This window comes from Mixophyes fleayi, chromosome 4 (assembly GCF_038048845.1).
Source record: "Mixophyes fleayi isolate aMixFle1 chromosome 4, aMixFle1.hap1, whole genome shotgun sequence".
NCBI classification, from domain to species: Eukaryota; Metazoa; Chordata; class Amphibia; order Anura; family Limnodynastidae; genus Mixophyes; species Mixophyes fleayi.
Genome location: NC_134405.1, coordinates 95,852,357 through 95,879,159, shown reverse-complemented (window position 1 = coordinate 95,879,159; position 26,803 = coordinate 95,852,357). Strand labels below are relative to the sequence as shown.

At 42.1% G+C, this 26,803-nt stretch overlaps 1 protein-coding gene across 3 annotated transcripts in view; it reads left to right on the top strand.

The window, feature by feature from the left end:
• Positions 1 to 26,803, top strand: part of FANCI (FA complementation group I) — a 61,103-nt gene that overhangs the window by 32,567 nt on the left and 1,733 nt on the right. For all 3 annotated transcript variants that reach the window (XM_075207772.1, XM_075207773.1, XM_075207774.1), the window contains 16 exons: positions 3,086 to 3,187; positions 9,760 to 9,945; positions 11,011 to 11,132; positions 11,935 to 12,099; positions 12,288 to 12,467; positions 12,700 to 12,866; positions 13,343 to 13,416; positions 15,115 to 15,231; positions 16,066 to 16,117; positions 18,443 to 18,570; positions 22,972 to 23,040; positions 23,315 to 23,408; positions 23,597 to 23,784; positions 24,312 to 24,368; positions 24,446 to 24,505; positions 25,993 to 26,052. In XM_075207772.1, coding sequence (XP_075063873.1) covers positions 3,086 to 3,187; positions 9,760 to 9,945; positions 11,011 to 11,132; positions 11,935 to 12,099; positions 12,288 to 12,467; positions 12,700 to 12,866; positions 13,343 to 13,416; positions 15,115 to 15,231; positions 16,066 to 16,117; positions 18,443 to 18,570; positions 22,972 to 23,040; positions 23,315 to 23,408; positions 23,597 to 23,784; positions 24,312 to 24,368; positions 24,446 to 24,505; positions 25,993 to 26,052 — 1,821 coding nt within the window. The remainder of the gene's footprint in view (positions 1 to 3,085; positions 3,188 to 9,759; positions 9,946 to 11,010; positions 11,133 to 11,934; positions 12,100 to 12,287; positions 12,468 to 12,699; positions 12,867 to 13,342; positions 13,417 to 15,114; positions 15,232 to 16,065; positions 16,118 to 18,442; positions 18,571 to 22,971; positions 23,041 to 23,314; positions 23,409 to 23,596; positions 23,785 to 24,311; positions 24,369 to 24,445; positions 24,506 to 25,992; positions 26,053 to 26,803) is intronic.

Here is a 26,803-nt window from a genome sequence, read left to right as displayed (position 1 = left end):
TACTTTGTTATGGGCACTTTCAGGAAAGGCTTAAGCTTTCCCTCCCTGTATTTCACAAACTTTTCAGCATTACACTTACAGTCCTGAATATTACTGATTCTGTTGACAACCTTAACAGGATCACATCCCTGAACATAGAGGACTTTCTCAATACCTTGGTCAACCCTGTTCCCTAGACAGTGATCCTGCCACCAGGTTGTATCTGCTCCAGGCTAATTATTTAATGTGTTTGTAGCAGGAGAATGGGCAGATTCAGACAAACTCTTTCCTGGCTGATGGTGCTTTGGAGTATTTTACCCATGTTTCCGTTGAGATTTAGAGTTGTGGGAATCCCCTCCAGCATCCACAGGGTTCCCGGGATCCATGCAAGTCGGCCTCTCGGCTATCTAGGAGGGCAATGACCGGAAGTGTTATCCTTTAAGGACCCCTTGGACAAATGTTTGGATGGCCTTTTAAAGAGCCTATTTCTTTTTCATCCTATCTGGGGGAAACTGCTATCATGGGGAGCTAGGAGTTGGCACTTAAACAGTTAATTATTTATTTAACCTAAAGAGAGACTCCTCCCCTCTACAAGCCCCTGCATCCTCCGTATAATTCGAGTGCCCAAGGAGTTGGGCTTCCTGTATGCTGCTCTGCAGCATTTTCTTACAGACTTAGAGAAATTTATTTTATTTTCATTTATGTTATCTTTCTTTACTTAAGATTAGCTGCACTTGCAGCGCTGCTACTTACTGGGACTGTGTTGGAAACACATTTCTTCACAGGACCCCGGCTGCTGCATTGCCAGAGCACGGATGGCTCTGATACTACAGATCACTATAAGAAGGGACAGGAGGGTGACCGACGCTGCTAGTCAGCACAGAGCTCCGCTATCCCGATGCAGGCCACCATTTTTAGGATGGCACTAAGTTCCCTGGTAAAGAGACAGGGAGTCTTGGACCGCACACTGTCATGGTTCGAATAAAGGGCGCTGCGAGCTTGTATATAGAAGCCAGAGCGACAAACGGTACCATTATGCTGCTTGATAATAAAACAAGCACACCATAACGTATATTGGAGGAACAAGGAGCAGCATAAAGAGAGGACACCCCTACAGAAAGTGGTGTGTCCCTGAAAAGTGTGGGAAAACGGCAGCTGCCTGTTATCAGCTACTGAGGCAAGCTGTACATTCTCCATGCTGCACACAGACCTTCTCGTCTCCTCATGCTGTTCAGAGGGTCCTTAGGAGGCCTAAGTACCTTTTTAACCTAAATCTTCAAAAATCCCAACTGACTCACTGTCAGCGGATGGTCTTCCTGGGTCAAATCTTGGATACCACGTTGCAAAAGATTATTCTTCTATACACCAAAGTGTGCTCTCTTCAAAGCTCTGTCCAAAGGGTTCTGGCCCTTCCTTGGCCTTCCATGCTAGTATGCATGAAGCTTCTGGGCCAGATGGTCTCCACGTTCGAGATACTTCCTTTTGGGAGATTCCATTCACACACGTTTCATTGGGACCTGTTAAAAAGGTGGGTGGGCTCCACCATTCACTTGAATTGGAATTTGATCCAGTTGTCTCAGGAATCCTGTCTGTCCCTTCACTGGTGGCTGATGAAGGATCTTCTGTCCATGGGCAGTTCCTTTGCTACATGGTCTTGGACCATTTTCACATTGAACACAGATCTCCTAGGTTGGGGTGCCATGGTGTTACACTTGTGCCTTCAGGAGACGGTCACCTTGGGAAACCTCGCTTCCGATAAATGTCTTGGAATTGAAGGTCATGTTGCTAGCTCTGCAGGCGGCACAACAAGTTCTGTAGGGTACTCCGGTATAACTCCAGTTCGACAATGCCATGGTTGTGGTGTATGCATATCGTCAGGGAGGTACCAGATGCGTGCGAGACTTTCAAGTGGTATCTCAGGTTCTGGCTTGGGTGGAAAAGTTTGTTCCGGCCATACCGGCAATGTTCATTCCCGGGGTGGAAAACTGGGATTCAACACTGAGAACCGGTGTTGAAACACCACTGCCCCCCATTCTCAGAGGCTGGCATCTGTTGTCATCATTGTCCAGCTCCTGTTGATGGTGTTGCTCCTCACTACTTCCAGACACAGTCTGAGTGTCTTCCTGCTCAAGAGATGGCGTGAATTGTTCTCTTTCAAAATCAACTCCTGAAGGATTTCCTATAGTTGATAATCCAAATACAAGTCTCCGAAATCTGTACTGTCTATCGAACATGGACAGAAGCAAGGTCAGGGAGTTTGCCTTGATCAGCAGATTGTCCAGATACAGGACGACCATCACCCCTTTCTATCTGAGAAGGGTCATCTTCACTGCCATAATCTTTGTGGACACCCTTGGGGCTGTCACCAGGTGAATGGTAGGGCCTAATAATGATGGGACTGAACAGCCAATCTGAGACGGCACTGGTGTCCCTCCCAGATTGGAACATGTAAATACATGTCCTTGATGTCCAAGGACACCATGAACTCGTCTAGTTCCATGCTGATGATAAACATCAAGAACCCTATGTTGAACCTGTCAAGGACTGAACAGAACCTCCAGTGTATGGTGGAAACGTAAAAAAAAAATATTTTACTAAAACTAGCAGGTTGCCTTAATCTATTTAGGTACTTACACCATGAGTGAGTTTTTTCTCAAATTAGTCATTCAGCTGGATATTTTCCTTAATACGGTGAAGCTACCACTCAGTAGTTGTAAGTAACTGCCTTGCTGTAAATGGCTTTTACTGGTTGTGAAACCAGACCAATCTGCAAGACAGAAGACTATCCACTCAACTCACCTCAGCCATGATACTTGTCCAGTCACTGTTTTCAAAACTCCACCATCGGAGAAGGTTGTTGGTGATCGTACATCAGTGAAGCACCAGGATTCCTCTATCCACCAGTGGAAGTCACTACAGTCAGGGAGTAGGCAGTTTAGATTAAACATAGCATATTTTTTGGTCTCACTAAAAATAAGAAAATAATAATTAAAGCATAATTAAACACAATAGTATTTGTAATTATGTTGCTGTTCTGAAAGGTATATGTTTGACCTATTTACTCACATTGACTTTTGCTCCTTTTCTTTGCTGCTTTTCTGTATAGCTAAAGCGATATTACGAACCAGAGCCAGACTTATTGCCACCATTGAAGCTGGAAAAGTGCATCACCGCCCAAAAAGAACAGATTATACTGCAGGAACCTCTGGTAAGGGGGAAACAAATTATATAGTAACTTCAGGGGAGCTGCTAAAGTTTCTGCTACTATAAGGCAAATGTCACCACAGAGCAGATCAGATGGTTATAACTTAAGATTCACAAAGAGATCTAAATTATAATGAGCCCAATATAATTAGAGAGATGTTACCTATTGGTAACATTGGTATGGCATATTTCTCTTTCATCCAGTCTGGGGGACACTGCTTACCATGGGGTTGTGGAGGGGAGCTTGGGGAGTTGGCACCTAACTAGTTAACTTTAGTACTGCCTACAGACCCCTCCCCTCTACAACCCCCCGCCTCTTCCTCCTCAGTTTTTTTTAGGTGCCCGCGGAGTTGGGCAGTGTTTTTAGTGCTTAGTGTAAATTTACCGCTGTCACTCCTAGGGGGGTATTCAATTGTTAGTGTTAACGGGAAAAAACGAGCGCTCAAAAAATATTCGTTTATACGGTAATATTGCGCGTGAAAAGCGTTAATACGGTAGTTTACTCGCGGAATTTCTGAAATTTCCCGAGTAATTACCGTATTAACGCTAAGATTTTTTGAGCGCTCGTTTTTCCCCGTTAACGCTAACAATTGAATACCCCCCCTGGAGCCTCTTCGATAACCGGCGCTGCCACTGCAGGCATAGAGCGCCGGTTATCGGACATTTCACATAACAGCGGCCATCTTGGATTTCGGCACAGGAGTGCTGCGGTGGCTGAAAAAGAAGGGGGCTATACCGGGATCCCCCCTCATGCATAGGAGGGGGCATCAGGTATTATCTGCTGCGGAGACCTCCCCTGGAGGTCTCCACTACTCTGCCTTTAAATGCCTCTTATTTTTTATATGGAAGAATCGCTAACAGAGGCAGCATTACTGAAGGGGGGGAGCTAAGAAATAAAGTTCCCCCTCCTTCCAGAAAGAGAGATGGTTTATCCCAGTCTTCTGGCGCCAAGGAGAAGCCTGGGAAGAGAGAACTGATCTGAGGGAGCAGCACCAGGACACTGCTGTTGGACTTCTCCCCTGTTTGGCCTATGGCTAAGTATCAGATTTATTTAAACACATATTCTGTATTACTGTATGCAAGTGAGCTAGTAGGGGTTATGTTATATTTCTCCTACTTGCTTAGGTATTATTTTGTGTTTAAAATATTACAAGTACAACTTTTATATGTAGATTAGTTGATTACTTGTAGTTACACTTTTCTCTCCACACATTTATCTCTCTCTCTCTCTCTCTCTCTCTCTCTCTCTCTCTCTCTCTCTCTCTCTCTCTCTCTCTCTCTCTCTCTCTACTCAGCTAAATTTATCAATTTAAGTCTGTGTGTTTGGTGTGCTTTTCCTTTATTAAAAATGTCAAATAAGGGAAAGGGCCCTATTGCAAAATATTTTACATGTTCTAAATGTAATGTAAAATTACCTCAGCCCCACTGACGGAGGAACCGGCCTGGGTGACCTCCCTGACACAGTCGGTTTCCTCTTTAGCACAGATGGTTTTTCAATCTAATCAATTGCTATCTACTGTGGCTACTTCGGTGGCTAATAATTCTAGTACTCAGTTGGGCCTCCCTGTTACAACAGGTTCTATTGGAATGTCTAAACCAGGACCTTCCTCTTCTCAAACAGACCTAGCCCCTGTTCCCACAGAACCGGCATGGTCTACAGCATTTATAAAGGGTTTGGATAAACTAAACCAGTTATTTGAATCCCCAAACATTCCGCCTGCTAAAAGAAGGAGGCCTAGATCTGATATTACCCTTATGGTCCTTTCAGACTCTGAGGAGTTTTCAGAGGAAGAGGGGGAAATTATTTCTGATCCTGACCAGGTTCAACCTTTGGGACAGGAAGAAAGCTCTAAAAGCCAATTTATTAATGATTTGGTTTTAGCAGTGAGACAAGCGTTGGACCTCCCAGAACGGAGGATACTACTCCTAGAGACAGAAGTCTTTAAGAAGGCCAAAAGAAAGGCTATCCGTTTTCCCCCTTCCGTAGAGTTTAAGGATATTGCAGAAGGAGCCTGGAAACAGCCTGATAAGAGGTTCTCTGTTCCCAAAAGGTTCTCTTCCCTGTATCCATTGCAGGAGGAAGATGTGGTTCGCTGGGAGAGTATTCCAAAAGTGGATATTCCAATAGCCTGATTGGCCAAGCACACTTTACTCCCAGCTCCAGGTTCTGCATCTCTGCAGGATGTCAATGACCGCAGAGTGGAATCCCAGCTGAAATCTATATTTACGGCTGTGGGTTCTTCCTTTAGGCCCACATTTGCTTCGGGTTGGGTGGCTAGAGCCATGGAAGCATGAGCAGACCAGCAGGCAGAGGCCTTGCAGGACTCTGATTTACTTCCCCTCGCTTTGCATTTGAAGGAGGCATCGGGGTACCTTTATGAGGCGGCCCAGAGCACAGCGGCTGTATCCTCTTCTATTCAGGCTGCATCTATTTCAGCAAGAAGAACGATATGGCTGAAATACTGAGAAGGAGATGCGGAATCAAAAAAGTCAGTGGAAACCATTCCTTTTTCTGCAGCAGGTTTGTTCGGTCCGGAATTGGATACCTTGATCTCCCAGGCAATGGGGGGCAAAAGTACTTCCTTGCCGGTATTCCCTAGCAGGAGCCGAAACCCTCGGGTCAGCTCCTTTCATCAGCCTTTTCAGGGGACCTCCTTGCCTAGAGGACAGTCCTTTAGAGGCAGACAGCCCAATTCTCGAGGCTCCTCTGCCAGGGGGAGATCCTCGTTTGCAGCTAGACGCCAGGCCTCCAAGACCCAGGAAAAGCCTGCGTCCTGACGACCACTCTGTTCTCCTAGAAGGGGCGCCAGTAGGGGGACGTCTGTCTTTGTTTTAGGAACAGTGGGCAGCGTCCTCCCAAGATTCTTGGATTCGGGGCATTATATCAGAGGGTTACAGGATAGACCTGCTGGGCCCGGTTCCACATCGCTTCTTCATGACCCCGCTCCCCCGAGATCCACCAAGAAGGCAGGCAATACAGGATTGTGTCGCCTCTCTTCTTTCTGAAAGAGTTATCTGCAGGGTCCCAGATTACCAGAAGGGACAGGGTTTTTTTATTCAAACCTGTCTCTGGTCAAAAAGCCGGACGGCTCCTTTCGTCCCATCCTAAACTTAAAGGGCCTCAATGTGCACTTACGGGTGGACAAATTTCGGAGGGAATCCCTAAGGTCAGTGATAAACGGATTAGAGAAGAATCAGTTTATGGCGTCCATAGACATAAAAGATGCATACCTCCATATTCCCATTTGGATCCAACATCCGTCTCTTCTAAGATTCTCGGTGGGATCCTTCCACTATCATTTTCGGGACCTTCCCTTCGGCCTCTTAACGGCACTGAGGGTTTTTCACGAAGATCATGTCAGTTATGGCAGCATGTCTTTACCTTCAAGGAGTTCAGGTCGTGCCCTATTTAGACGACCTGCTCATCAAATCCCCCATGGAGAATTGCTTACGTCATCACTTATCCCTCACCTTGGCGGTTCTCGAGGGCCATGGATGGCTAATAAACTTAAGGAAATCCCAGATGGTTCCGTGTCAACACATGGTTTTCCTAGGGCTCATTATGGACACCAGCCAGCAAAGGGTGTTCCTGCCTGTCGAGAAGATCAGTTCTAATCAGAGTATTACAACTCAGGTCTTGTCCTCTCCCAGCCCCTCAATGCACTTGTGCATGCGGCTGCTGGGAAAGATGGTGGCCTCCTTCGAGACCATCCCCTTCGGTCGAGCCCATTCTCGATGTCTTCAGTGGGATCTGTGGATGAAATGGTCAGGATCCCACCTACGTTTGGATCTCCAGAGAATCTCTCTATCTCCAGGGGCGAGAGATTCACTTCAGTGGTGGCTGAATCAGGATCACAAGACAGTGGGCAGGTGTTTCGCTCCATGGTCTTGGATCATAGCGACTACGGACGCCAGCCTAAAAGGTTGGGGGGGCGATAATCCTGCACCACAGCCTCCAGGGACCTTGGTCGGTTCAGGAATCAGCCCTATCCATAAACGTGCTGGAGTTGAAGGCAATTCTACTGGCCCTCCGGGGGGTCCAGTCCCTCCTCCAGGACCACCCTGTCAGAGTTCAGTCAGCCAATGCCACGGCCGTGGCATATGTCATCAGGCAGGGAGGAACCAGGAGTGCAGCTGCAATGAATATTGCAGCTCAAATTTTGGTTTGGGCACAACCAGGGGAGTGGTCACTCCATCCGGAAGTTTTCCAGTCCCTGGTTCAGAGGTGGGGTCTTCCGGACATAGATCTCAGGGCCTCCAGACACAACAGAAAGGTTCACAGGTTCTGCGCAAGAGACCCCTTAGCGGTGGCAGTGGATGTCATGACGATGTCATGGGAGTTCAGGTTGGGATACCTGTTTCCTCCGATCCCCATGCTTCCTCGCGTACTCCTCGCGTACTCAGATGAGTAGGGCAGGGAGGTCTGCCAGTAATTCTAATAGCTCCCTCATGGCCGCGCCGAGTCTGGTACGCGGACATAATCTCTATGGCGGAAGGACAGGGTTTCCGTCTTCCGTCTCAAGACGACCACCTTCTGCAGGGTCCCTTCCGTTACCAGAATTTACCTCAGCTCAGTTTAACGGCATGGCTGTTTAAGCCAGCCTCTGGAGGGCTAGAGGTTTTTCCTCCAGCGTGGCAAACACTATGATGCGAGCCAGAAAGCCGGTCTCAGCTCGCACCTATCTCCGGATTTGGAAGGCCTATATCGGATGGTGCGAAAATAGGACCGGTCACACATCCTCCTTTTGTCTTCCTCGTTTATTGGCTTTTCTTCAAGAGGGCCTGGAAGCAGGCCTTCGTTTAGGTTCCCTAAAAGTTCAGGTATCGGCACTTTCAGTCTTTTTTTTTCCACCTAAAATTAGCGGATTTGCCAGATATTAGGACTTTCCTCCAGGGAGTCTTGCATATTCAGCCTCCCTATGTTCCGCCTACAGCACCATGGGATCTCAACCTGGTGCTGGACATGCTTAAAGGGCCTCCCTTTGAGCCATTATTTGTGGCAGATATGAAGTGGTTGACCTGGAAGGTCCTCTTTTTTTTGGCTATTGCATCTGCACGTAGGGTTTCAGAATTAGGAGCTCTGTCTTGCCGGGAACCATATCTGGTTTTCCACTAGGACAGAGCGGTGTTACGAACCCTCCCTTCCTTCGTTCCTAGAGTAGTTTCGGTTTTCCATCTGAAACAGGAAATTGTAATTCCGGTCTTTTCTCCCACTTCCCATTCGGATTCAGAGTCTATGGAAAAGTTAGATGTGGTTAGGGCTCTCCGCATTTATGTCAAAAGAACTTCTCTAATGAGGCGTACTGATTCCTTGTTTGTTCTTTATGATGCTAATAAGAGAGGCTGGCCAGCCTCAAAACAGTCCATTGCAAAATGGATTACGGCTACCATTAGGCAAGCTTACATAAAGGCTAACTGTCTGGTGCCAGAGAGACTTACAGCCCATTCTACCAGATCGGTAGGGGCGTCTTGGGCAGCGAGATATGGGGCTTCTGCAGACTATCTTTGCAGGGCAGCCACCTGATCCTCTGTCCACACCTTTACAAAATTTTCCAGTTTAATATATTTGCTTCCGCGGATGCAAATTTCACTCGTAATGCTTTACGAGCGGGGCTTTCGGAGTAGTCCCACCCTTAGGGAGCTGCTTTAGAACGTCCCCATGGTAAGCAGTGTCCCCCAGACTGGATGAAAGAGAAAAGAGGATTTATGTACTTACGTTAAATCCGTTTCTCTGATTCCGTCTGGGGACACTGCGATCCCTCCCTTCTGCCTTTCCTCTATATGCTCTTGGTTGATTGATCTCCTTGGGGCTTTTTAAATAACTGAGGAAGAGGCGGGGGGATTGTAGAGGGGAGGGGTCTGTGGGCAGTACTAAAGTTAACTAGTTAGGTGCCAACTCCCCAAGCTCCCCTCCACAACCCATGGTAAGCAGTGTCCCCCAGACGGAATCAGAGAAACGGATTTAACGTAAGTACATAAATCCTCTTTTTTTATTTTTATCTATGTGGGTGTCCCTTTTTATGATTACTGCATGACAAATGTTATTATTTGTATGGGGTACATATGTAAATCCTACTTACACCGCTAATATTGTATATAAAAGTAACTTTGCAAAAGCTAGCAGTTGGCCCAATAACAGCATGTGTGGCCTAAAAACTACAATGATGTCTGGTAATCTGGTTGAAAACAATTGGATTGTTTTTGGGCATTCAGGTAAATGTCATAAAATCCATCAGCCTATGCATGCGGTCATCTTTCATCTGTAATAGCAGGTCATTTTGATGCTGGAAGTCCAGCAATTCAGCCCAAGTGTCCGAACAGTGTATTAGACTATACTCTGCCATTTGGGGGCATGATCAGCCTATGCGTGGCCAACTTTATAGTACAGACAAATTTGGCCTGACATTTCCACATTGACCTATAGGTATGAGGGAGGCTATGTAGTAATTTGCATAATATAATACAAACAGCTATGGCTAATTATAACTGGAAGACATTTTTCCACTAATATTTTGGGTGTTTCTCATTGTATAAAATAAAGATATATTGCACCTTTATCTCTGTTTTCTGGCCTAGGCACACTTGCTGAGCACTATTCACAGCTGTCTAAACTGGTATAAGCATAGGAGCAGTTTACTGCAGGAGAGGGGAATGGATGATGATGACGATGATGACTGCGTGGCTTGTCGACAAGAAATTGACGATATACTGGAATCCATAACCAGAAGAATGATTAAATGTGACCTGGAGGAGTTTGAATTGGTAATTATCTTTCATTAAATGGGGAAAAAATAAATACATTGGGCCTGAGTTAAGGCACGTATCTGACTGTTTTGACCGTATCCTCCGGAATATTGTTCTGCAGATGCACTGAACAAGCTGGTTTTTGGTTTGAAAAAGGCTTACTACAGCCTACGTTTTAGGCAGGGTGGGGAATGGGCAGACTAAGGTAGGCAATGTACAATAAGGGTGTTTCCGTGCAGGGACCCCCAAATCAGCTTTCAGCACACTTCTCAGTGCACTGGATTCCAGCAGAATCCCCTGTGGCAGCTAGGAGTTTACGCCGGGTCTGGCCAGCAAGTCCAGCGGCACTAGACAGTGTAAAAATAAATAATTAAATATAAAATAAAAGCATGGGTCCCCCCCCTCCAAACAATATTATCCCTTGTGCTGCCAGCTTAGTGCTGGCTGGTGCAAAATTGGGGGCGGAAAGTGGCATGTGGGGACACCCCGTTTTACTCCAACCAGCACTAGGCAAGTCAGCTGGGGCTGTTGGTATTGTAGCATGGGGCCCCCCTGCCATAATGACAAACCATGGTCAGCACGGAGCTGGATTTCCTAGGGAGCTGGGGTCCGCAAAGAAAAGTGCATTCCCCCTAGGGATACCCAGCTCTGTGCTGAATGCCCTAGGGCTCTTCCCACACACTAGTGAAACTTCTTTTGCTGAAGCAATCCAATGGAACCAGCTTGGCAAAAAAAAAAACCGCACAGACAACAAGAATTTTGTTCCTATATGCAGGAACAGCCGCCGCATAGTGAAAGATGCAAGGCCTATTTATAATCTAGGGGCTTTCCCACGCTATTGGCGAGAAAGCCCCCATGGTTATAAATAGACCTTGCGTCTTTCATATTTCATTATGCGGCATCCTGTGTGGTAGAGCAGTGAGGGGTATCATTATACACCCATAGTTAACAAGGAATGGTCCTTGTTGACTACGGCTGTAAGAAGAGTCTATTTGCGTGGAGTTCGGCGGAAACCTGCCTTAAGTACTTATGCCCATTGTGTCACAGTTTTGTTTTAACCATGCTCTGCTCACTTCCCATTAGGACAAGTCGGCTGATTTCTCCTTGTCTTCTGGTGTTGGGATGAAAAATTATAACAATGCTGTTTTGGTTATGGGAGTTTGTGAGGTGTTGATTGAGTACAACTTTTCCACAGCAAACTTTAGGTAAGCAAAAGACTACGGGCCTGATTCATTAAGGATCTTAGCTTAAGAAACTTATTATTACAGTCTCCTGGACAAAACCATGTTACAATGCAAGGGGTGCAAATTAGTATTCTGTTTTGCACATAAGTTAAATACTGACTGTTTTTTCATGTAGCACACAAATATCAACTTTACATTTCAGTGTACAAATAAGCTATCAAGTATTTGGTTTTGTCCAGGAGACTGAAATAGGAAGTTTCTGAAGTTAAGATTCTTAATGAAGCAATCTGTTTCTGTATGTTGGTCATTTATATGCAACCTGTTTTGAGCTTATCTACTGCTAGACTAACCAGTAAGCATCAGGCTCCTTACTGATGTGTAGCACTAACTAGGTGCTTAAATATACATTATAAGGTTTATACACCACCTAATTACAGCTATAATCATCATCATCATCACCTGCCCCATCAGTCCCTGCCCCATTGGAGCTTACAATCTAAATTCTCTAACATACACACACAGACTAGGGTCAATTTTGATAGGAGCCAATTAACCTACTAGTATGTTTTTGGAGTGTGGGAGGAAACCGGAGCACCCGGAGGAAACCCACGCAAACACGGGGAGAACATACAAACTCCACACAGATAAGGCCATGGTGGGGAATTGAACTCATGACCCCAGCGCTGTGAGGCAGAAGTGCTAACCACTTAGCCACCGTGCTGCCCGTGCTATAATGCTATAAGAGATTGCATAATGTATTTCCATGATTTCTCTGGCTTTTTACAGCAGTGTAATACGCTCTTTATTTATTTTTTTGTTACAGCAAAAGCAAATTTGAAGATATTTTGGGACTATTTAAGTGCTACAGCAAACTTGCTGATATCTTAAAAGAGAAATCTGGGAAAGGAAGACCAGCTGGCAATAATAAGGGATGCAGAAGTCTGCTCTCTATGGGTTTTGTTTCCACAATCCTAACAGCGTTATTCAGGTGTGGTATCTTTTCTTGCGTTTACACCTGCATTTAATAGCTGCTACTAATTGTACTTCAGTGAAATGATTTACTATATTACAGCGTATTGTGCCCATTAATGGATTGCACAGCAATTTTGTATGTAGTTTACATGTTTTGTTTTTTTTAAAAAAATAAGAAATCATATGCGATACATTTCTTTGCAGAGATAGCACGAGAGTCCACGAGGAAAGCCTTAGTGTTCTTCGATCTAACCTAGATTTCATGAGATACACTGTCAGTGTGGCACTGCATAAGATTCAGCAGCTGAAGGAGACTGGGGTTACTGATGGTCCAGATGGACAGAATTGTGAAAAAATGTTCCACAATGTTTGTGAGATAACCAGGTAATGTGCAGAAAGGTTCCTTATTCAGCCCTTCGCACAAATGCTTATCAGCTAAGGGACAATTAAAATAATTGTTTATGATAAATCTAAATATTGTGGGGAAAGAAAAACAATCTGTATATTGTCTCCTGAATAAAAACTTCTTGGTTTCTTAATAAACTGACCACTCACCCAACAAATTAATTTAATAACAATGATCATCAGTTGCATTTCATAGATATTTCTATCACAGGGTGTTAATGTGGAGATACACTTCGATTCCATCTGCAGCTGAGGATTCTGGGAAGAAAGACAAAGGAAAGAACATATCTCTGCTGTGTCTGGAGGGTTTGGTACAGATATTATACACTATCCAGCTACACTACCAGCCAAAGATCGCACAGTTTCTTGCAGCAATGGGTAATTTTTTTTATTTGTTAAAAAAAAAAAAAAAATTCTCGTTACTGGTACAATGTAATGTTTTGTCCATAAAAGGAATTTTGTATTTGGTTAATTCCCTTTCTCCTATAGCACATTATGTGACAGATATGGATATATAGCAAACTTTGTATTTTCTTTCAACTTGAATGATAGAAAGGAGAGTGAAGTATACCGAAACAATTTGATTAAAACTGAATCATATTTAATCTTTTTGTCTTAACCTACTGCTCAGGTGCACCCCACCCCTGACATCTGTGCCCTGTATAAAACACTCGGCCTGTAGACTTGAGCTTTGACATGAACACAGAATTCTTCAGTGTATTATATCATATAGACCCTTCAATATATGATGTTGGTATCTATCTCAAGACACCTTTTGTACATTAGTATGGAGGCCCAGTAGGTATTAGGAAATCACACTAAACATCTGTGTGTTTGACACATTTTAATTTTAGATAATGATGACGAAGGGGAAGCTGGCGAAATGAACATCATGGAAAAGACTTCCTCTCTGATTGCACAGTTTCAAGTACGTTTTCAAGTTATGTCTAAAATGTCATTGTTTTATATTGTTGTTGGATGTAGTGGGGGATGTGGGAACCTTCTGCATGTTTTTTATATATTAGCTATTGTGTTGTTGTTCTTTGTATAATTCTTTATTTCAGATCAGATTTAATTTGAATGTTCCTCTGTTCTGGGTCTCCATATCTAAATAAAGTGGAAAGAGGAGACCTTCAATAAAGTTTTTCCTAACTTCCCATACAGTTTTCTGTATCTCTGGTATGGGTTTAGTTTTTTGATGCTATGTGGTGATCTATGCAGATTTTTTTGCACTGTTTACGTCTTTGTCCATCCCTGTTAATTCCTGCTGCATTTGTGGCTGTGCACTCACTCTTCAATGTCAGGTATTTCTGAGGTGTACCTCTAGGTGTACCTCTAGTTATTTTTACCCTTTTTTTATTACCATGTTTAGAACATATTATACAACCTGAAAAATAATAATGCGGTTGTGTCTAGATTGCGCGTATTTTTCTTATTTTCTCTCTCTCTCTCTCTTTCTCCTTCTCTTTCTCTCTTTCTCTCTTTCTCCTTCTCTTTCTCTCTTTCTCTCTTTCTCTCTTTCTCTCTTTCTCTCTTTCTCTCTTTCTCTCTTTCTCTCTTTCTCTCTTTCTCTCTTTCTCTCTTTCTCTCTTTCTCTCTTTCGCCTTCTCTTTCTCTCTTTCTCTCTTTCTCCTTCTCTTTCTCTCTTTCTCTCTTTCTCTTTCTCTCTTTCTCTTTCTCTCTTTCTCTCTTTCTCTCTTTCTCTCTTTCTCCTTCTCTTTCTCCTTCTCTCTTTCTCCTTCTCTCTTTCTCCTTCTCTCTTTCTCCTTCTCTCTCTCTCCTTCTCTCTCTCACCAGGTCTATCCATTTGTAATCCAAAGGTCTTTAGTTTAAGACTGGTCTAACCACTTGCACAGTTGCATCCTAAAACACTTAAGCCATGCCCACATGTGTATAAAACAGCATCATTAATTCAACAGTGAAATTAAAATCTCTGAGCCCACTTAAGTGTCTATATAACAGCTATGACATACCAAAATCTGACCACTTACTGCAGACTGTGATCTACCTGGGGACAATCCATATGCAAGCATACTCATTTTCCTAAATTAAATCCACTAAAAAGTACAGTTGCAATGAATGACTATAAGAAGTCTTTCACACATGTATATAATGTGTTTTTCCAATATGGGCATTATGAAAAATGTGTATGTTATGGTGGGTAAAAAGCTACGTAACATTATAGGTGCTCCGAATCACGGATATCAAGCAGTGAGGTCAACACAGACTACGAACTTTAAAGTATTCAATGACATGTCCGTATTCATATAGATCACTCCCGTTGAGTTGCTTAGTATCGGGATGCGAGTATTTTTTTTATTTTTTTTTTAAAGTATCCTCATGTATTGTGGTCGCAGCAGAAGCTTCCAAGCTTATCAGCTATGTCCCCAGTAAATTTATGGTCGGTACATACATCTGGTTTTCCAATGCATGTATATTGCAAACACCTTTAAGGGGTGCTTAATTCATTCCTGACAGTGGAACTATATTATTAAATCATAGAACGAAAAAAAAAATAATCCAAATGTAGTTCTCTTGTAAACTATTTCCTACCACATTGCATCCATCTATCGTTTGTAGAAATGTTGCTAACTTTTCCCTCTTTACATGTGTTTTCTTCACACAGAGATGTCTTACAAACCAGTTGACCTCTGGAGAGGATGAGTTTAATAGCAAAGAAGCTGTGCTTTTAGTCAGTATCCTGTCTACATTATCCCGATTTCTGGACCCCTCTTCTCAGCAGGTCAGGAAATGTCTTGTCAATCCACACAAACTAATTGTAAACTATTGAGCAGTTACTGAAATAAGAGAAAATGTCATTTGGAGTTGGAGGTTTGTCAACTTATTTTGTGCAAGACACACATTTCTGTAATGTGCACCAAAAATGCTTACTCATGTGTCCACGTATTGATATTTGCGTTTTATTGGCTTGTGTCCCCTTTCCTCTTGAGAGGCAGAACAGGGTCTGACAAGCCTAGACGCGGACACACATGCAGATATGCCTTTTTTGAGGCATGTCTCTTAGGGTGCTTAAGAGCTGGTGCTATGATTATGATGACAATGAGCAGCATTTTCTAGTCGCTTCTGATTGGCTGGTTACATATTGACCCCTGATATTACTTAAATCATTAGCTGCAGAGATATATTATATCATTCCATCTGTTCACATTACTTAATAAGATTCCCATTTGAATTTTAAATGGGTAAACAATAGCTGTGGAGATCTTTGTATTACATTTTATATTGAAAAATTGTTTATTGTCTTTATTAATAACTGTCAAATATTATCTTGTATATAAGACACTTCAGTACATTACTATATTGTGTACAAATAGGGTAATGTGACTTTAGCATTGTCAAGTAGCATCTCTACACTATATTTAGGCATAAGCATAAACAGTTGTGCACCTGGCACACACATTAGTGTTTTTTTTTTTGTTTGTTTGTATCTTACATATATAAGTTTTTGCGTCCATTTTTTCCTATATACATTTAGAGCACAAATGGCTCTAAAGGAGACTCGCTGTGTGTAAATAATCACATTGGATGAAATACAGAACTATTGTTTCTCTTGCAGTTTGCGCAGATGCTGTCCTGGACTGTCAAAATTTGTAAAGACACCGACTTTGGTAAGACTGATTTTAGTTTAAAACTGTATACAGTTTATTGTATTTGGTTTAATTCTTTGTATTACATCTGTTTTTCACATATCCTGGTTTTCTCAATACAAATGTACAGGCTGCCTGTATAGGGCAATCTTTAAATCCTAGGTGTGTTTATACCCTTTTGAAGAGATCTATAAAGAAAAATGTAATGAAAGTCTTTAGTTAATAAGATGTTAAATCATGAAAATATTTGTAATTTTAATAACAGATTTTTGTGCATTAAATCCTTTTCTCTGAATCCGTTGGGGGACACTGACGATGGGGTATAGAGGGTCCAGGCAGAAGTTTGGCACTTTAAATTTTCTTTACTAATTCAGAAACTCCTCCCCCTTTTATATATCCTCCCTCCAGGGAACTCAGTTATTTTTATATTAAAGCTTCTACTTCTATTCAATCCCCATAGTACGTCCGGTGCGAGGTCTGGCACTGAGGTGCCTGACATGATAGCAGTGCGTGGTCTCATGGTATTCAGTACCTTATGGCAGCAGTGACCAGGAGTCTGTCCCTCATAGGGAGCAGGTGCTGGCAGGAGGAGCTACTGAAAGTGTATCTCTTAAGCCCACTCCTGGCATCCTACTCTTGCGTGAGGCTGTCTGGATGTTACTGTTCACATTGGTTTTGAAGAGATTAGCTGAAGCAAATAAAATATTTTTCAGGTCAGAGGCAGCCCTGATTAAAATCACTCTACTTCTGTCAGCACTCAGAAAAAAGTTCCCTCGGGGGAGGGAATATAGAAGAGGGAGGAGTTTCAGACTTAGAGTGCCAAACTCCTGCCTAGACCCTCTATACCTAATAGTCAGTTCCCTCCATAGGATGTAAGAGAAATTAAATGAAAGCATAGGAAGTACCATATTACAAAATCAATTACCAGATATCACAATATAGTAAACAGAAACTGCTGTTGAATTTTATATTTGAATATTTATGGCCACCAAATAGTATCACCTGACATCTGCTTGTTTAATTTTCATTGATACACAAGCCTCTTTGTCATGTGACAAATAATAAAAAAAATCATACAACTGATCCTGGCCTTATATCTATCCCTAGAAGAAATCCCTTTAAAAAGTAAAAATATAACCCCCCTCAATGCAGGAACTACAGAATTACATTTGGCATGGGCCCTGTATGTATACAGATACAGCATAACATAACAACAGTTCCAGTTGGGCCCTGTGGTGTTTACAAGCAACCCGTAGTTGTCTATCCACTTCGGCTCCTTCTTTCGCAATTGAAACATAGTCTTTGGGCCGCCTCCTGATCCCCCAGGCTGGGTGCAGTGCACCATGGATAGGAATCTTGTTTGGTTTGATTCTTAATTGTACGGTACGTTTGTCCCCAGATGTGCTGCACATAGGACTCTAAGCGATATTTTTGATACTGTTAGTGCCTTTCCTACTCCCATCCCCTCCCTTTTTTACTTTTTCTCTCCTACCCTTCTCCACTGATCCTTCTCTCCCTATCCACCTCCCTTTGATATAACAAATTAAAACCAGAGTAAACATCTTGAATACTTATACATTATTTTATTTTTATTTTTGATATTTGTACTCTACATGTTGTTTCCTCTTTAAATAAATATTTTTTTGTGAAAAAAAAAATAAATGTAAAAATATCTGGTATTCCCAATACTCTGAATAGCTAGGTGAAACAATTTTGGCATTATTTTTTTGGGGCTGCACTAATGAAAAAATAACTATGGGAAAATTAGGAAAAGTGTAAATGATTTGTGATTATTCAAATGTTTCATTGTCTAATGTCCATAAAAAATAATAAATTGTAAACCAGTATACTACCATATAAAGATCTCTTTTGGAAAAAGAATCTAAACTTTGCTATAGTTGGACTTAAAAACATATTCCTGGTTATTATGGTACAAACTACTGCCAGTCCTGAAGAATTAACTAAAGGCTTCAAGTATTAAAAGTTGATGGGGATAGAATAACGTGTAGCCAGTCAGATCAGAATGTTCATAGCAGTACCAAATATTTCACTACATGAGTGTTCTGATCTTCTGGAAGTAGTGATGTATCCATGTGCTTGCTAACAAAATTACTCAAATGGATAGATATGGTAGGAGCCGTTTCATGACATAAGAGAAACAATGATGAGCAGGAAGTCACAGACTGAGAGTTATATTGTAAAAGGAACAGCGTCTCCCAACAGCACAAGAGTGCTGAAAGACTGGTGTTATATGCACCAATATGTGAAATAATGTTCATACATGTAACATTATATGTGTCAGTAAAAGGGACATAGTTTTCACAAGTGTTTATCGCCTTTCCACAGAGGATATCCAATTCTGTAAAGGGATAATGACCCTTCTGTTCAATATGCATTCTCTGTTCAAAAGCCCAGTAAGTCTGCTCCGTGAGCTTTGCCAGGACATCCATGGACACATTGGCGATATCGATCAGGTACAAGAACATTTATATATTTCTACACAGTAAAGTGGAAACACAACTTAAAAGGAGTTAAGTATTCTATAGGATTTACATCCAGCCCATATTTGTGGAAAAAGTAAATGTGTATTCATTGACTCATGGATGTGCTGCTTGTCCTCTTTTACTTATTTAAGCTGAAAGGGAGTATCCGCCTTAGCTTTATTATTTATTCCATAAATGTGCAAGTGTGCTTTTGCTGATTAAAGCAGTTACACTCCTGCTAGATGTACCAATATTATATCTCTAACATAGGCCTGGATGACCCTGCCCCCTACAGACTGTCCTCTATCTCACCACTTCAACCGGTCACTCTCCACTGGCACATTCCAATTTTCCTTTAAACACACATTCATCACACAAGCCTAAAGAAATGTATTTTGTGACCCACCGTTTCTTTCCAACGCTCAGATTTCTGTCCCAAATATTCTGCTGAGGTTGTCCTCACAAAAGTCACCATCGATCTTCTCACTGCAAAGTATAAGTGCCACGTCTTCATGCTCATCCTTCTGAACTCCTCTGCTGCTTTTCAACACTGTTCTCTCTTACTTCCTACTTATCCAACCGCTCTTTCATTGTTTCTCCCACTGCTGCATCCTCCACTCCAACTACCTGTTGGGGTCCCACAAGGCTCTGTTCTCAGCTCTCTGCTTTTCTCACTGTACATCACCTCTATGCTGATACCTTTTCTTAACTGACCTTTCCCCTTCTATGCTATCGCTTATTTCAGCACTACATAAAGCTAAACATATCCAAAACAGAACGTATCATCTTTAGAGTTGTTAGCTGCTCACAAACCTCACTTGCCTTCAACAACACCATAATTAGTCTCCGAAGCCTGCTGCCTTGGTGTCACCCTTAACACCACTCTGTTTTATTCTTCACATCCAGTTTTTCTTCTTATCCTTTCTCTCATCTTCTTCCGCCTTGACTACTGTAACCTCATCCTCCTCATCTACCATGCCCCTCACAATTGTTTTCCTGTTTCAATCCATCCTAAATGCTACAACAAAATGGATCTTCCTCATACTACTCTGTATCTGCCGCCCCACTCTGCAAATCCCTAAACTGGCTCCCCATTTCTAGCAGAATTCCAATCACCCTTACCTACAAAGCCCTCAACAACTCCATCCCTTTAATCATCTCAAAATACTCCTGTCCTTTAAGATATGCCTCTAACATGCACCTCTTACTCCTGCCTACAAGACTTCTCCTGTGCTATTACCCACTTATGGAATTCCCTACCATACCCAATTAGACTCTTCCCCAGCCTTCAAATCTTTAAACGCTCACTACAATCTCACTGCTTTTTTAAAGCCTACATTACTTGCAGCTGATACTACTCACACTGATACACCCATACAGCTGTCCTAATCTCCATTCTGAACCACACTCGCTCCTCTTATCTCAGCTTTGTCCATATCCCACTAGATTGTAGTCTCTTACAAACATACAATATAACAACGCTGGTTTTGTACACTGAAAATTTCCAGCTAGGTATATAAAGCTTTCAGAAGAATTGATTCCCTGCTGTATTGACACATGGGAATGAAGGAGAGACTCTCCTTTCCAGAAATAAGACTGCCTTAGCTTAGAAAACGCTGGACACTGTATCTTCTGAGCTGAAAGGTCTAATGTGACAGTGTGGAGCACTACCTTTTCGTTTCAACCTGTCGCAACAGCGGAGATGTTCAAATACTGCTTTGCAACACTACTGTAAGGTAGTATACTTCACTGTACCTGTAATTACCAACTGCTTGTGGTTAGCGGCATGGAGCTTGAAACTAGCAAAGTGCCTGTAATTACCAACTGGCCAGAGCCAGGAACCAGTGCTGTACTTGCAATTACCAACTGCCTGGAACTAGCGCATTGCGTGTAATTACTGTGGCAAAATTGGGGTGCTAGGCATATTTTAATAAAGCTTATACTGCTTGACATAACCTCGCTGCCAATAATTTTGTATTACTTAGACATAATGGGGCATATTCAAATGTGCCGTTTCCCCGCCGCGTAAAAGCTACTACCGTTATTACGGTAGTAGTTAGCTGGATTTCAGCTCGCGGCTCAGGGAGCTGCGAGCTGAAATCCAGCGAGAAAATTACCGTTATTACGGTAATAGTGCGCGGACCGCTGGATTTTCGGCGTTCCCGCCGACAATTGAATATGCCCCTATGAAAGAGTGCTGAAATATTTTGGAAACGGCTGTGTGTACTGTATAATATAGTGTTTTTACTTGTTCTTAAATGTTGGCAGGTGGGTTTTTTAGACCCCGCTAAATTCTCCAACATGTCCACTAAGAGAACTATTTTCACCTTGGGTCATCTAGCCACCCGGAGGCACCATGAGAAGCTCCGCTAGCGAAAGAGTTTGCGGGGGACTTCCTCCACTAGCAGTCTGTCATATTGGGTCGGAAGTGTCAATCATCTGTATGACCACTATAGGCTAAAAGACACTTATGGGTTAACTGGGGGCTGGGAGAGAGGCTTATCTAAGTTATCCTTTATTGCCAAATGATTGCCCTTTGTTCTACACTGAACTCAGCTAGACTTCCAAGAGGCATGCGTCACAGGTGCCTGCTACTACATGAGAACTTGGGGAGGAGTCTCTTTGTTCCCCCATTAGCCTATCCGTTGGATGCACGTACCAAGACCTCAGAGTGCCAATAGTCAGAGTCTGTGGTGCAGTGCACACACACACGTTGTTTGGGTCCAGTCCGCAGGTATGCTTAGCTGTGCTTTTATTAACAGCTCTATCTTGGCACTAACACAAGGTGTGTTTATCCCTCTGTTATATGCCTGACAGTGTCTCAGCCTTTACCTGAGGTGAGCTACCTACAGGTAATTGGTGAGGAGATCATGTGGTCATTATTTTGGAACAGTAACCTGGTATAGAGAGATGACGAGCAGACATCTGTATTGTGAGTGTATCGCTCACCTCTCCACACCTTTTTATTTTTCATTTGTACTTCTCTGTTAACCCACTGTCCCCTATTTAGGTACATACATTTTAGCTCTCCTGGTGGGTGGGGAATTTTTATATCTGGAGCATCTCTTTCATATGGTTTTCCACGGGAAACAGTCTTTATAAAATAAAAAACAGTGATTGCATCAGGATCTGGCTTATCTATATCTTGTCGCATATTATTCAGTATGATATGCAGCAGTGTGGTAAGCTATTAAATGCTGTTACATTCAAGACTATCCTGTATAGTGATAACATATTACATGTGTAGCCGCAGTGTTCTAGCTGACTCCTGTCCACCGCCTACAGTGGACGCATGTCAGAACTAAATAATGGAGCAGCAGAACAAGGTGGCCTGGTCTGATGAATCACTTCATCTTTTACATCATGTGGACGGTCGGGTGTATGTGGGTCGTTTACCTGGGGAAGAGATGGCACCAGGATGCACTATGGGAAGAAGGCAAGCCGGCGGGGGCAGTGTGATGCTCTGGACAAGGTTCTACTGGGAAACCTTGGGTCCTGGCATTCATTTGGATGTTACTTTGACACGTCCCACCTACCTAAACATTGTTGCAGACCAAGTACATCCCTTCATGGCAACGGTATTCCCTGATGGCAGTGACCTCTTTCAGCAGGAAATCTCAATCCGATCGAGCATCTGTGGGATGTGCTGGAAATGGAGGCCCCACCTTACAACTTGCTGGAGTTTAAGGATCTGCTGCTAACATGTTGGTGCCAGATGCCACAGGACACCTTCAGAGGTCTTGTGGAGTCCACGCCTTGATGGGTCAGAGCTATTTTGGCGGCACGAGGGGGACCTACACAATATTAGGCTGGTGGTTTTAATGCTGTGGCTGATCAGTGTATAGCGCCATATATCTGTGAAAGCCTGCCCCACATCCCAAGTGATATGACCAGGACAAACAGACTAAGTAAGCTGTAAACAGTAATACGTAACAAACTAATACAGAAAAAGAAGAATTTCGTAGATGATACCTAAATGCAAAATACAATTTATTAAATAGACAGATAAATAAACCACCTAGTAATATGGATACTAAAAACAACCAACATACATATTGCTGTAGTATGGGCAACAGAGCCCTGAAGCTTCATAAATGGAGACAGTGCATAAGAAACCAACCAAAATACAAAAAAATCATATCCTGGATATTCTCATCAAAAATTAGTCTGTGAATTATAATTGCATATTGACCGTCCAATGCATCTATCCATTGAGGGATGAGGATATGTAAAGATATATGAATAATCAGCAACCAGTCTTATTTTGCCGACATCCGCGGGAGAATCGGGCATGGATGTAGTCGTGAAACCCATAATGTGTATTAAAGCTACTTGCCATACAGGAATTTTAATGCTAACTATCCACAAGTGATAAGTGTTTTGTCTCTGCAGGACATTGAAGTGGAGAAACAATCACACTTTCGTATTGTAAATGTAAAGACTGCAGCACCTACAGTCACTGTAAGTATCCGTTTAAGATGCGTCTTCATCCAAAGTTTTAAACTGTAGTAATAAACATTCACAATATCCCTCTATTTAGTTCAAATGAGTGATTTGCTATTTGTATGGTGGGATATACATTTAATATGATTTGTACACAGACCTATTGTGAGCAATAACATTTTCAGATTTCGTTCAATTATTTGGATTCTTATAACCAACAAATTGAAAAACACTTCTATGAAACAATTAACAATGTTAATCATAACTGAGGTGTGTCCCACATTTTCTTTAGCTTTTGGTTTTCGGTCAAGCTGCGAAGGTGTTGGATGAGGTGGACTGGCTGATCACAAAACTGAAAACACAGCTTGGTTCAGAGAAAGGAAACGGTAAGAGGATTAGAGCTCCATTATCCAAATGTATTTGTATTGGTTCATAATAGGTAAATAATACTTATAGATGAAGGTAAACTCTATCTGAGTATACTGCATATGACTTTTAATAGACAATAGTACAGAGGAAACACAGCTGCGTTGGTCCATTAAACATGCTACAATAATATCTTGTATATTGTCAGGTGATGGTGGCTCTCAGGCTACAAATCCTCGAGAAGCGGTAGAGAAGGCCATCATTCTCCAACTGGGCACATTACTGACCGCCTGCCACGAGCTGATCCAGACAGCGCTACCAGCAGGGAGTTGTATGGACACTTTGCTGAAGGAACTCACAAAAATGTACACAGTCCTGACAGCCCTTGTCAAATATGTAAGTCAACCCACATTTAATGCATGACATTACTCCATTAACCAGTCCCTTTTATTTGATACTTTTTAAAAAGTAAAATGAAAAAAGGTGGGTGCATGTATATAAACATAATACACTTTTTTTATTCCTATTTTTATTACAATTAAGGCTTTTTTCTTAGAGCAGTAATAAACATTCTCTCTTTCAATCCATGTTGGTGTCAGTAGCTGAGGGGGAGTGCTGACATTGGATTGCTATTTGGAGGTCTCTGGGGTACCTCTTTGGTAAGTTAGCTCTCAATTTAAAAACACATATGTGTGGCCCAAATATATGGGACTCTCATTGTTTAGAGTAGGACCACCCTATTAGCAAAATCACCGTGGAGAGGCGGGTGGCTTCAACATACATTTGCAAATGTGTGCAACTAAGACTTTTGCATTTTTATCTACAGTAGAAATAGCAGATCTGTTGCTGGCTATAGCAGTGTGCTGGGGGAATTTGTCTTTCTATTTCAATCCTTGTCAGAAATTCACTCATTTTGTCTACAGTATTTGCAGGTCTGCATTAATCACGCTGGAAAGATTCCCACACGTTTGGAAAAATTGGTAAATTCACATTAGCTCTTCTGCTTATTTACTGCATACCTATAATAACTATGTTTAACCACAGCTCTCATCTGCAGGTTAAGCTCTCTGGCTCACATCTCACACCACAGTGTTATGCTTTCATTACATATGCACAGGTAAGTCTACAGAGGATCTTCTTTATACTCATGGTTGACCGGCCCATTGCCTGACTGGTGGAGATCTTTTGCATGCTGCTATTAAAATGGGACTCCTGTGTTGTGAACCTGATGGCTGGCACTAGGCCTTGTGCAGGGTACTTTCAAAAACATTTTACAGGCCCAACTTGGTGTCCTCAACCCTCCAAAGGTTTTCATGGAAGGTCCTATAGCTGATGACTCGGTGACTTCATTCATTCCCTTTGTAACTAAATAGGCCAACTCAGTTTGTACCAGGGAGTATGCCCTGCAGGACAGGACTTAGCCCTAATAATGCCTTAGTATCCCTCCCCATAGTAGCTTGTTTCTCTAATTATATTTTAAAACGTTACATTTTCTCACAAAGATCCAATTTTGAATCCACAACCTATCCTAAATTGTACACTAGACTGGTTCCAGTAGACTAGAGTTATTAGTGTTTTGTATCAATATCAGATTACCCACAAAATGATGCTTAAATATTGGTTTAAGTACATGTGAAGTGTCATATTACAACAAGTAATGACTAAAGCCATTGCTATTCTTGTGTGTTACATAGTTACTGTAGTAAGGTTGGAAGTATTGTGAATTTTAGCTGTATTGATCTAGTGAAAACAGAGAGTTACCAATGTATCCTGACAGTGGTCCTTCCCTTCCCATCTACATAATAAATGCCTGCATCAAGCGAATAATGACATCTAGTAGTAGTTGTGAAACCCAGCTCTTGTAAATCTTCCAATCACCTATTTGTTAATAGACCATTACCTTCACCTCCCTTGGTAGGGAATCCTATAAGTCTTGATTGCCCTTCCTGTGAAGAACCTGTATCGAAGTTTATGCTCAGTGTATAGCTGAGATTGAAGGAAAGCTTAAAGTTGTTGTTGAGCAATGTGTAGTACGTATCCTGTGAATATATATATAAATTCCACCACAAACTATAGAAATCTATATGAGGGCTAAACTATAAAAGTGGAGCAATAAAATAGAAAAATTGAGCAAATAATGTTTAAAACTGCTAAATTCCATACACTATAACCCCCCCCCCACCCCCAATGGTGTGCTGATTGATCAAGGGGTCTTGTGTACTTGTGTGAGTTATGTTAGTGAGGACAGGGGGTGCATGTGACAGGGGCAGTGGTGTGAGGAGGGGAATGGATTAAAGGTAAAACAAGGAGCAAGGTCCCCCAGCAGCACACAGTAATGTGTGTCAGGAAGAGGATATAGTTTTCACAAATGTTTTAAGAAGTTCAAATAAGACTACATTTAACTACTTTTTGCTTCCATAATATCATATAAACATAATTTTATTAGAATAACAATAACCAACTTCTTTATGCAAGCACTAAAAAAAAGTTCAAGATATTAATAAAATAAATGGTGCTAATCTTTCACTGCTTTCACCATACTTATCTCCAGTTTTAAAGAATTCCTGTGTGTTCTGATTTCATTATTTTGTTGTTTACAAACAGAACATACAGAGTGAAAGTTTTTCAGGAGAAAAGAAGAAAAAGGAGGAAGCACTTTCTACGGTATGTCATTGTATGGATAGATATAGTAATATCTATATTTTTCTGATTTTAGGCCAATAAAAACCAGTATATTATAGATAAGTTAACTCCATGAATATATTACTAGCTCAGTAGAAGATAATGTGCATGGAGAATTCTTACAACAATATGGTCGGCATCACTATGTACAGTATAGTTTTCCTTGCGACTTGCTAAGGTATTATCTTAAAAAATAATCTCGAGCTTTTTCTATTGTGGCTGTTTAATTTACAGTGTTAATTATATCTGTTCAATAGATGCCTATTGGCATCTGTTTTGTATACAATCATTCTATAGCAGTGTGTGTACTGTAGCCCTCTCCATCACATCTAGATCTCTAAGGACAGGGCTTCTGTGTACCAGGCCGCAACGATCTTGGAAAGGGGATTTATTAGTATCTACTGTTCTCCCCTGAGGAGAGAGGACACTGTAAGAAAATTGACTCCTCCTTCACCCTATAATCCTCCTGTTCTCCCGATATTTTTCTGCTGGCCCAGCAATGAAACAAGAACAATAAGGGAGAAGTATAGTACAAAGTCTGAGCATTTCCCTACAGCCTGAGAAAATAATTTAATGTCCCGTTTTCTCCTTCTACAGTAGACAGTGGGATTTAAGCCACACTGAAAGCTGTGAGGGAGGGCAGGGATGGACAGCCACCCAGAGGGCCTTCCTGCCAAAGGCATCATCTGTCAAGGTGGCATAATCCACCTTGTAAGACGAATGTATTCAGGGA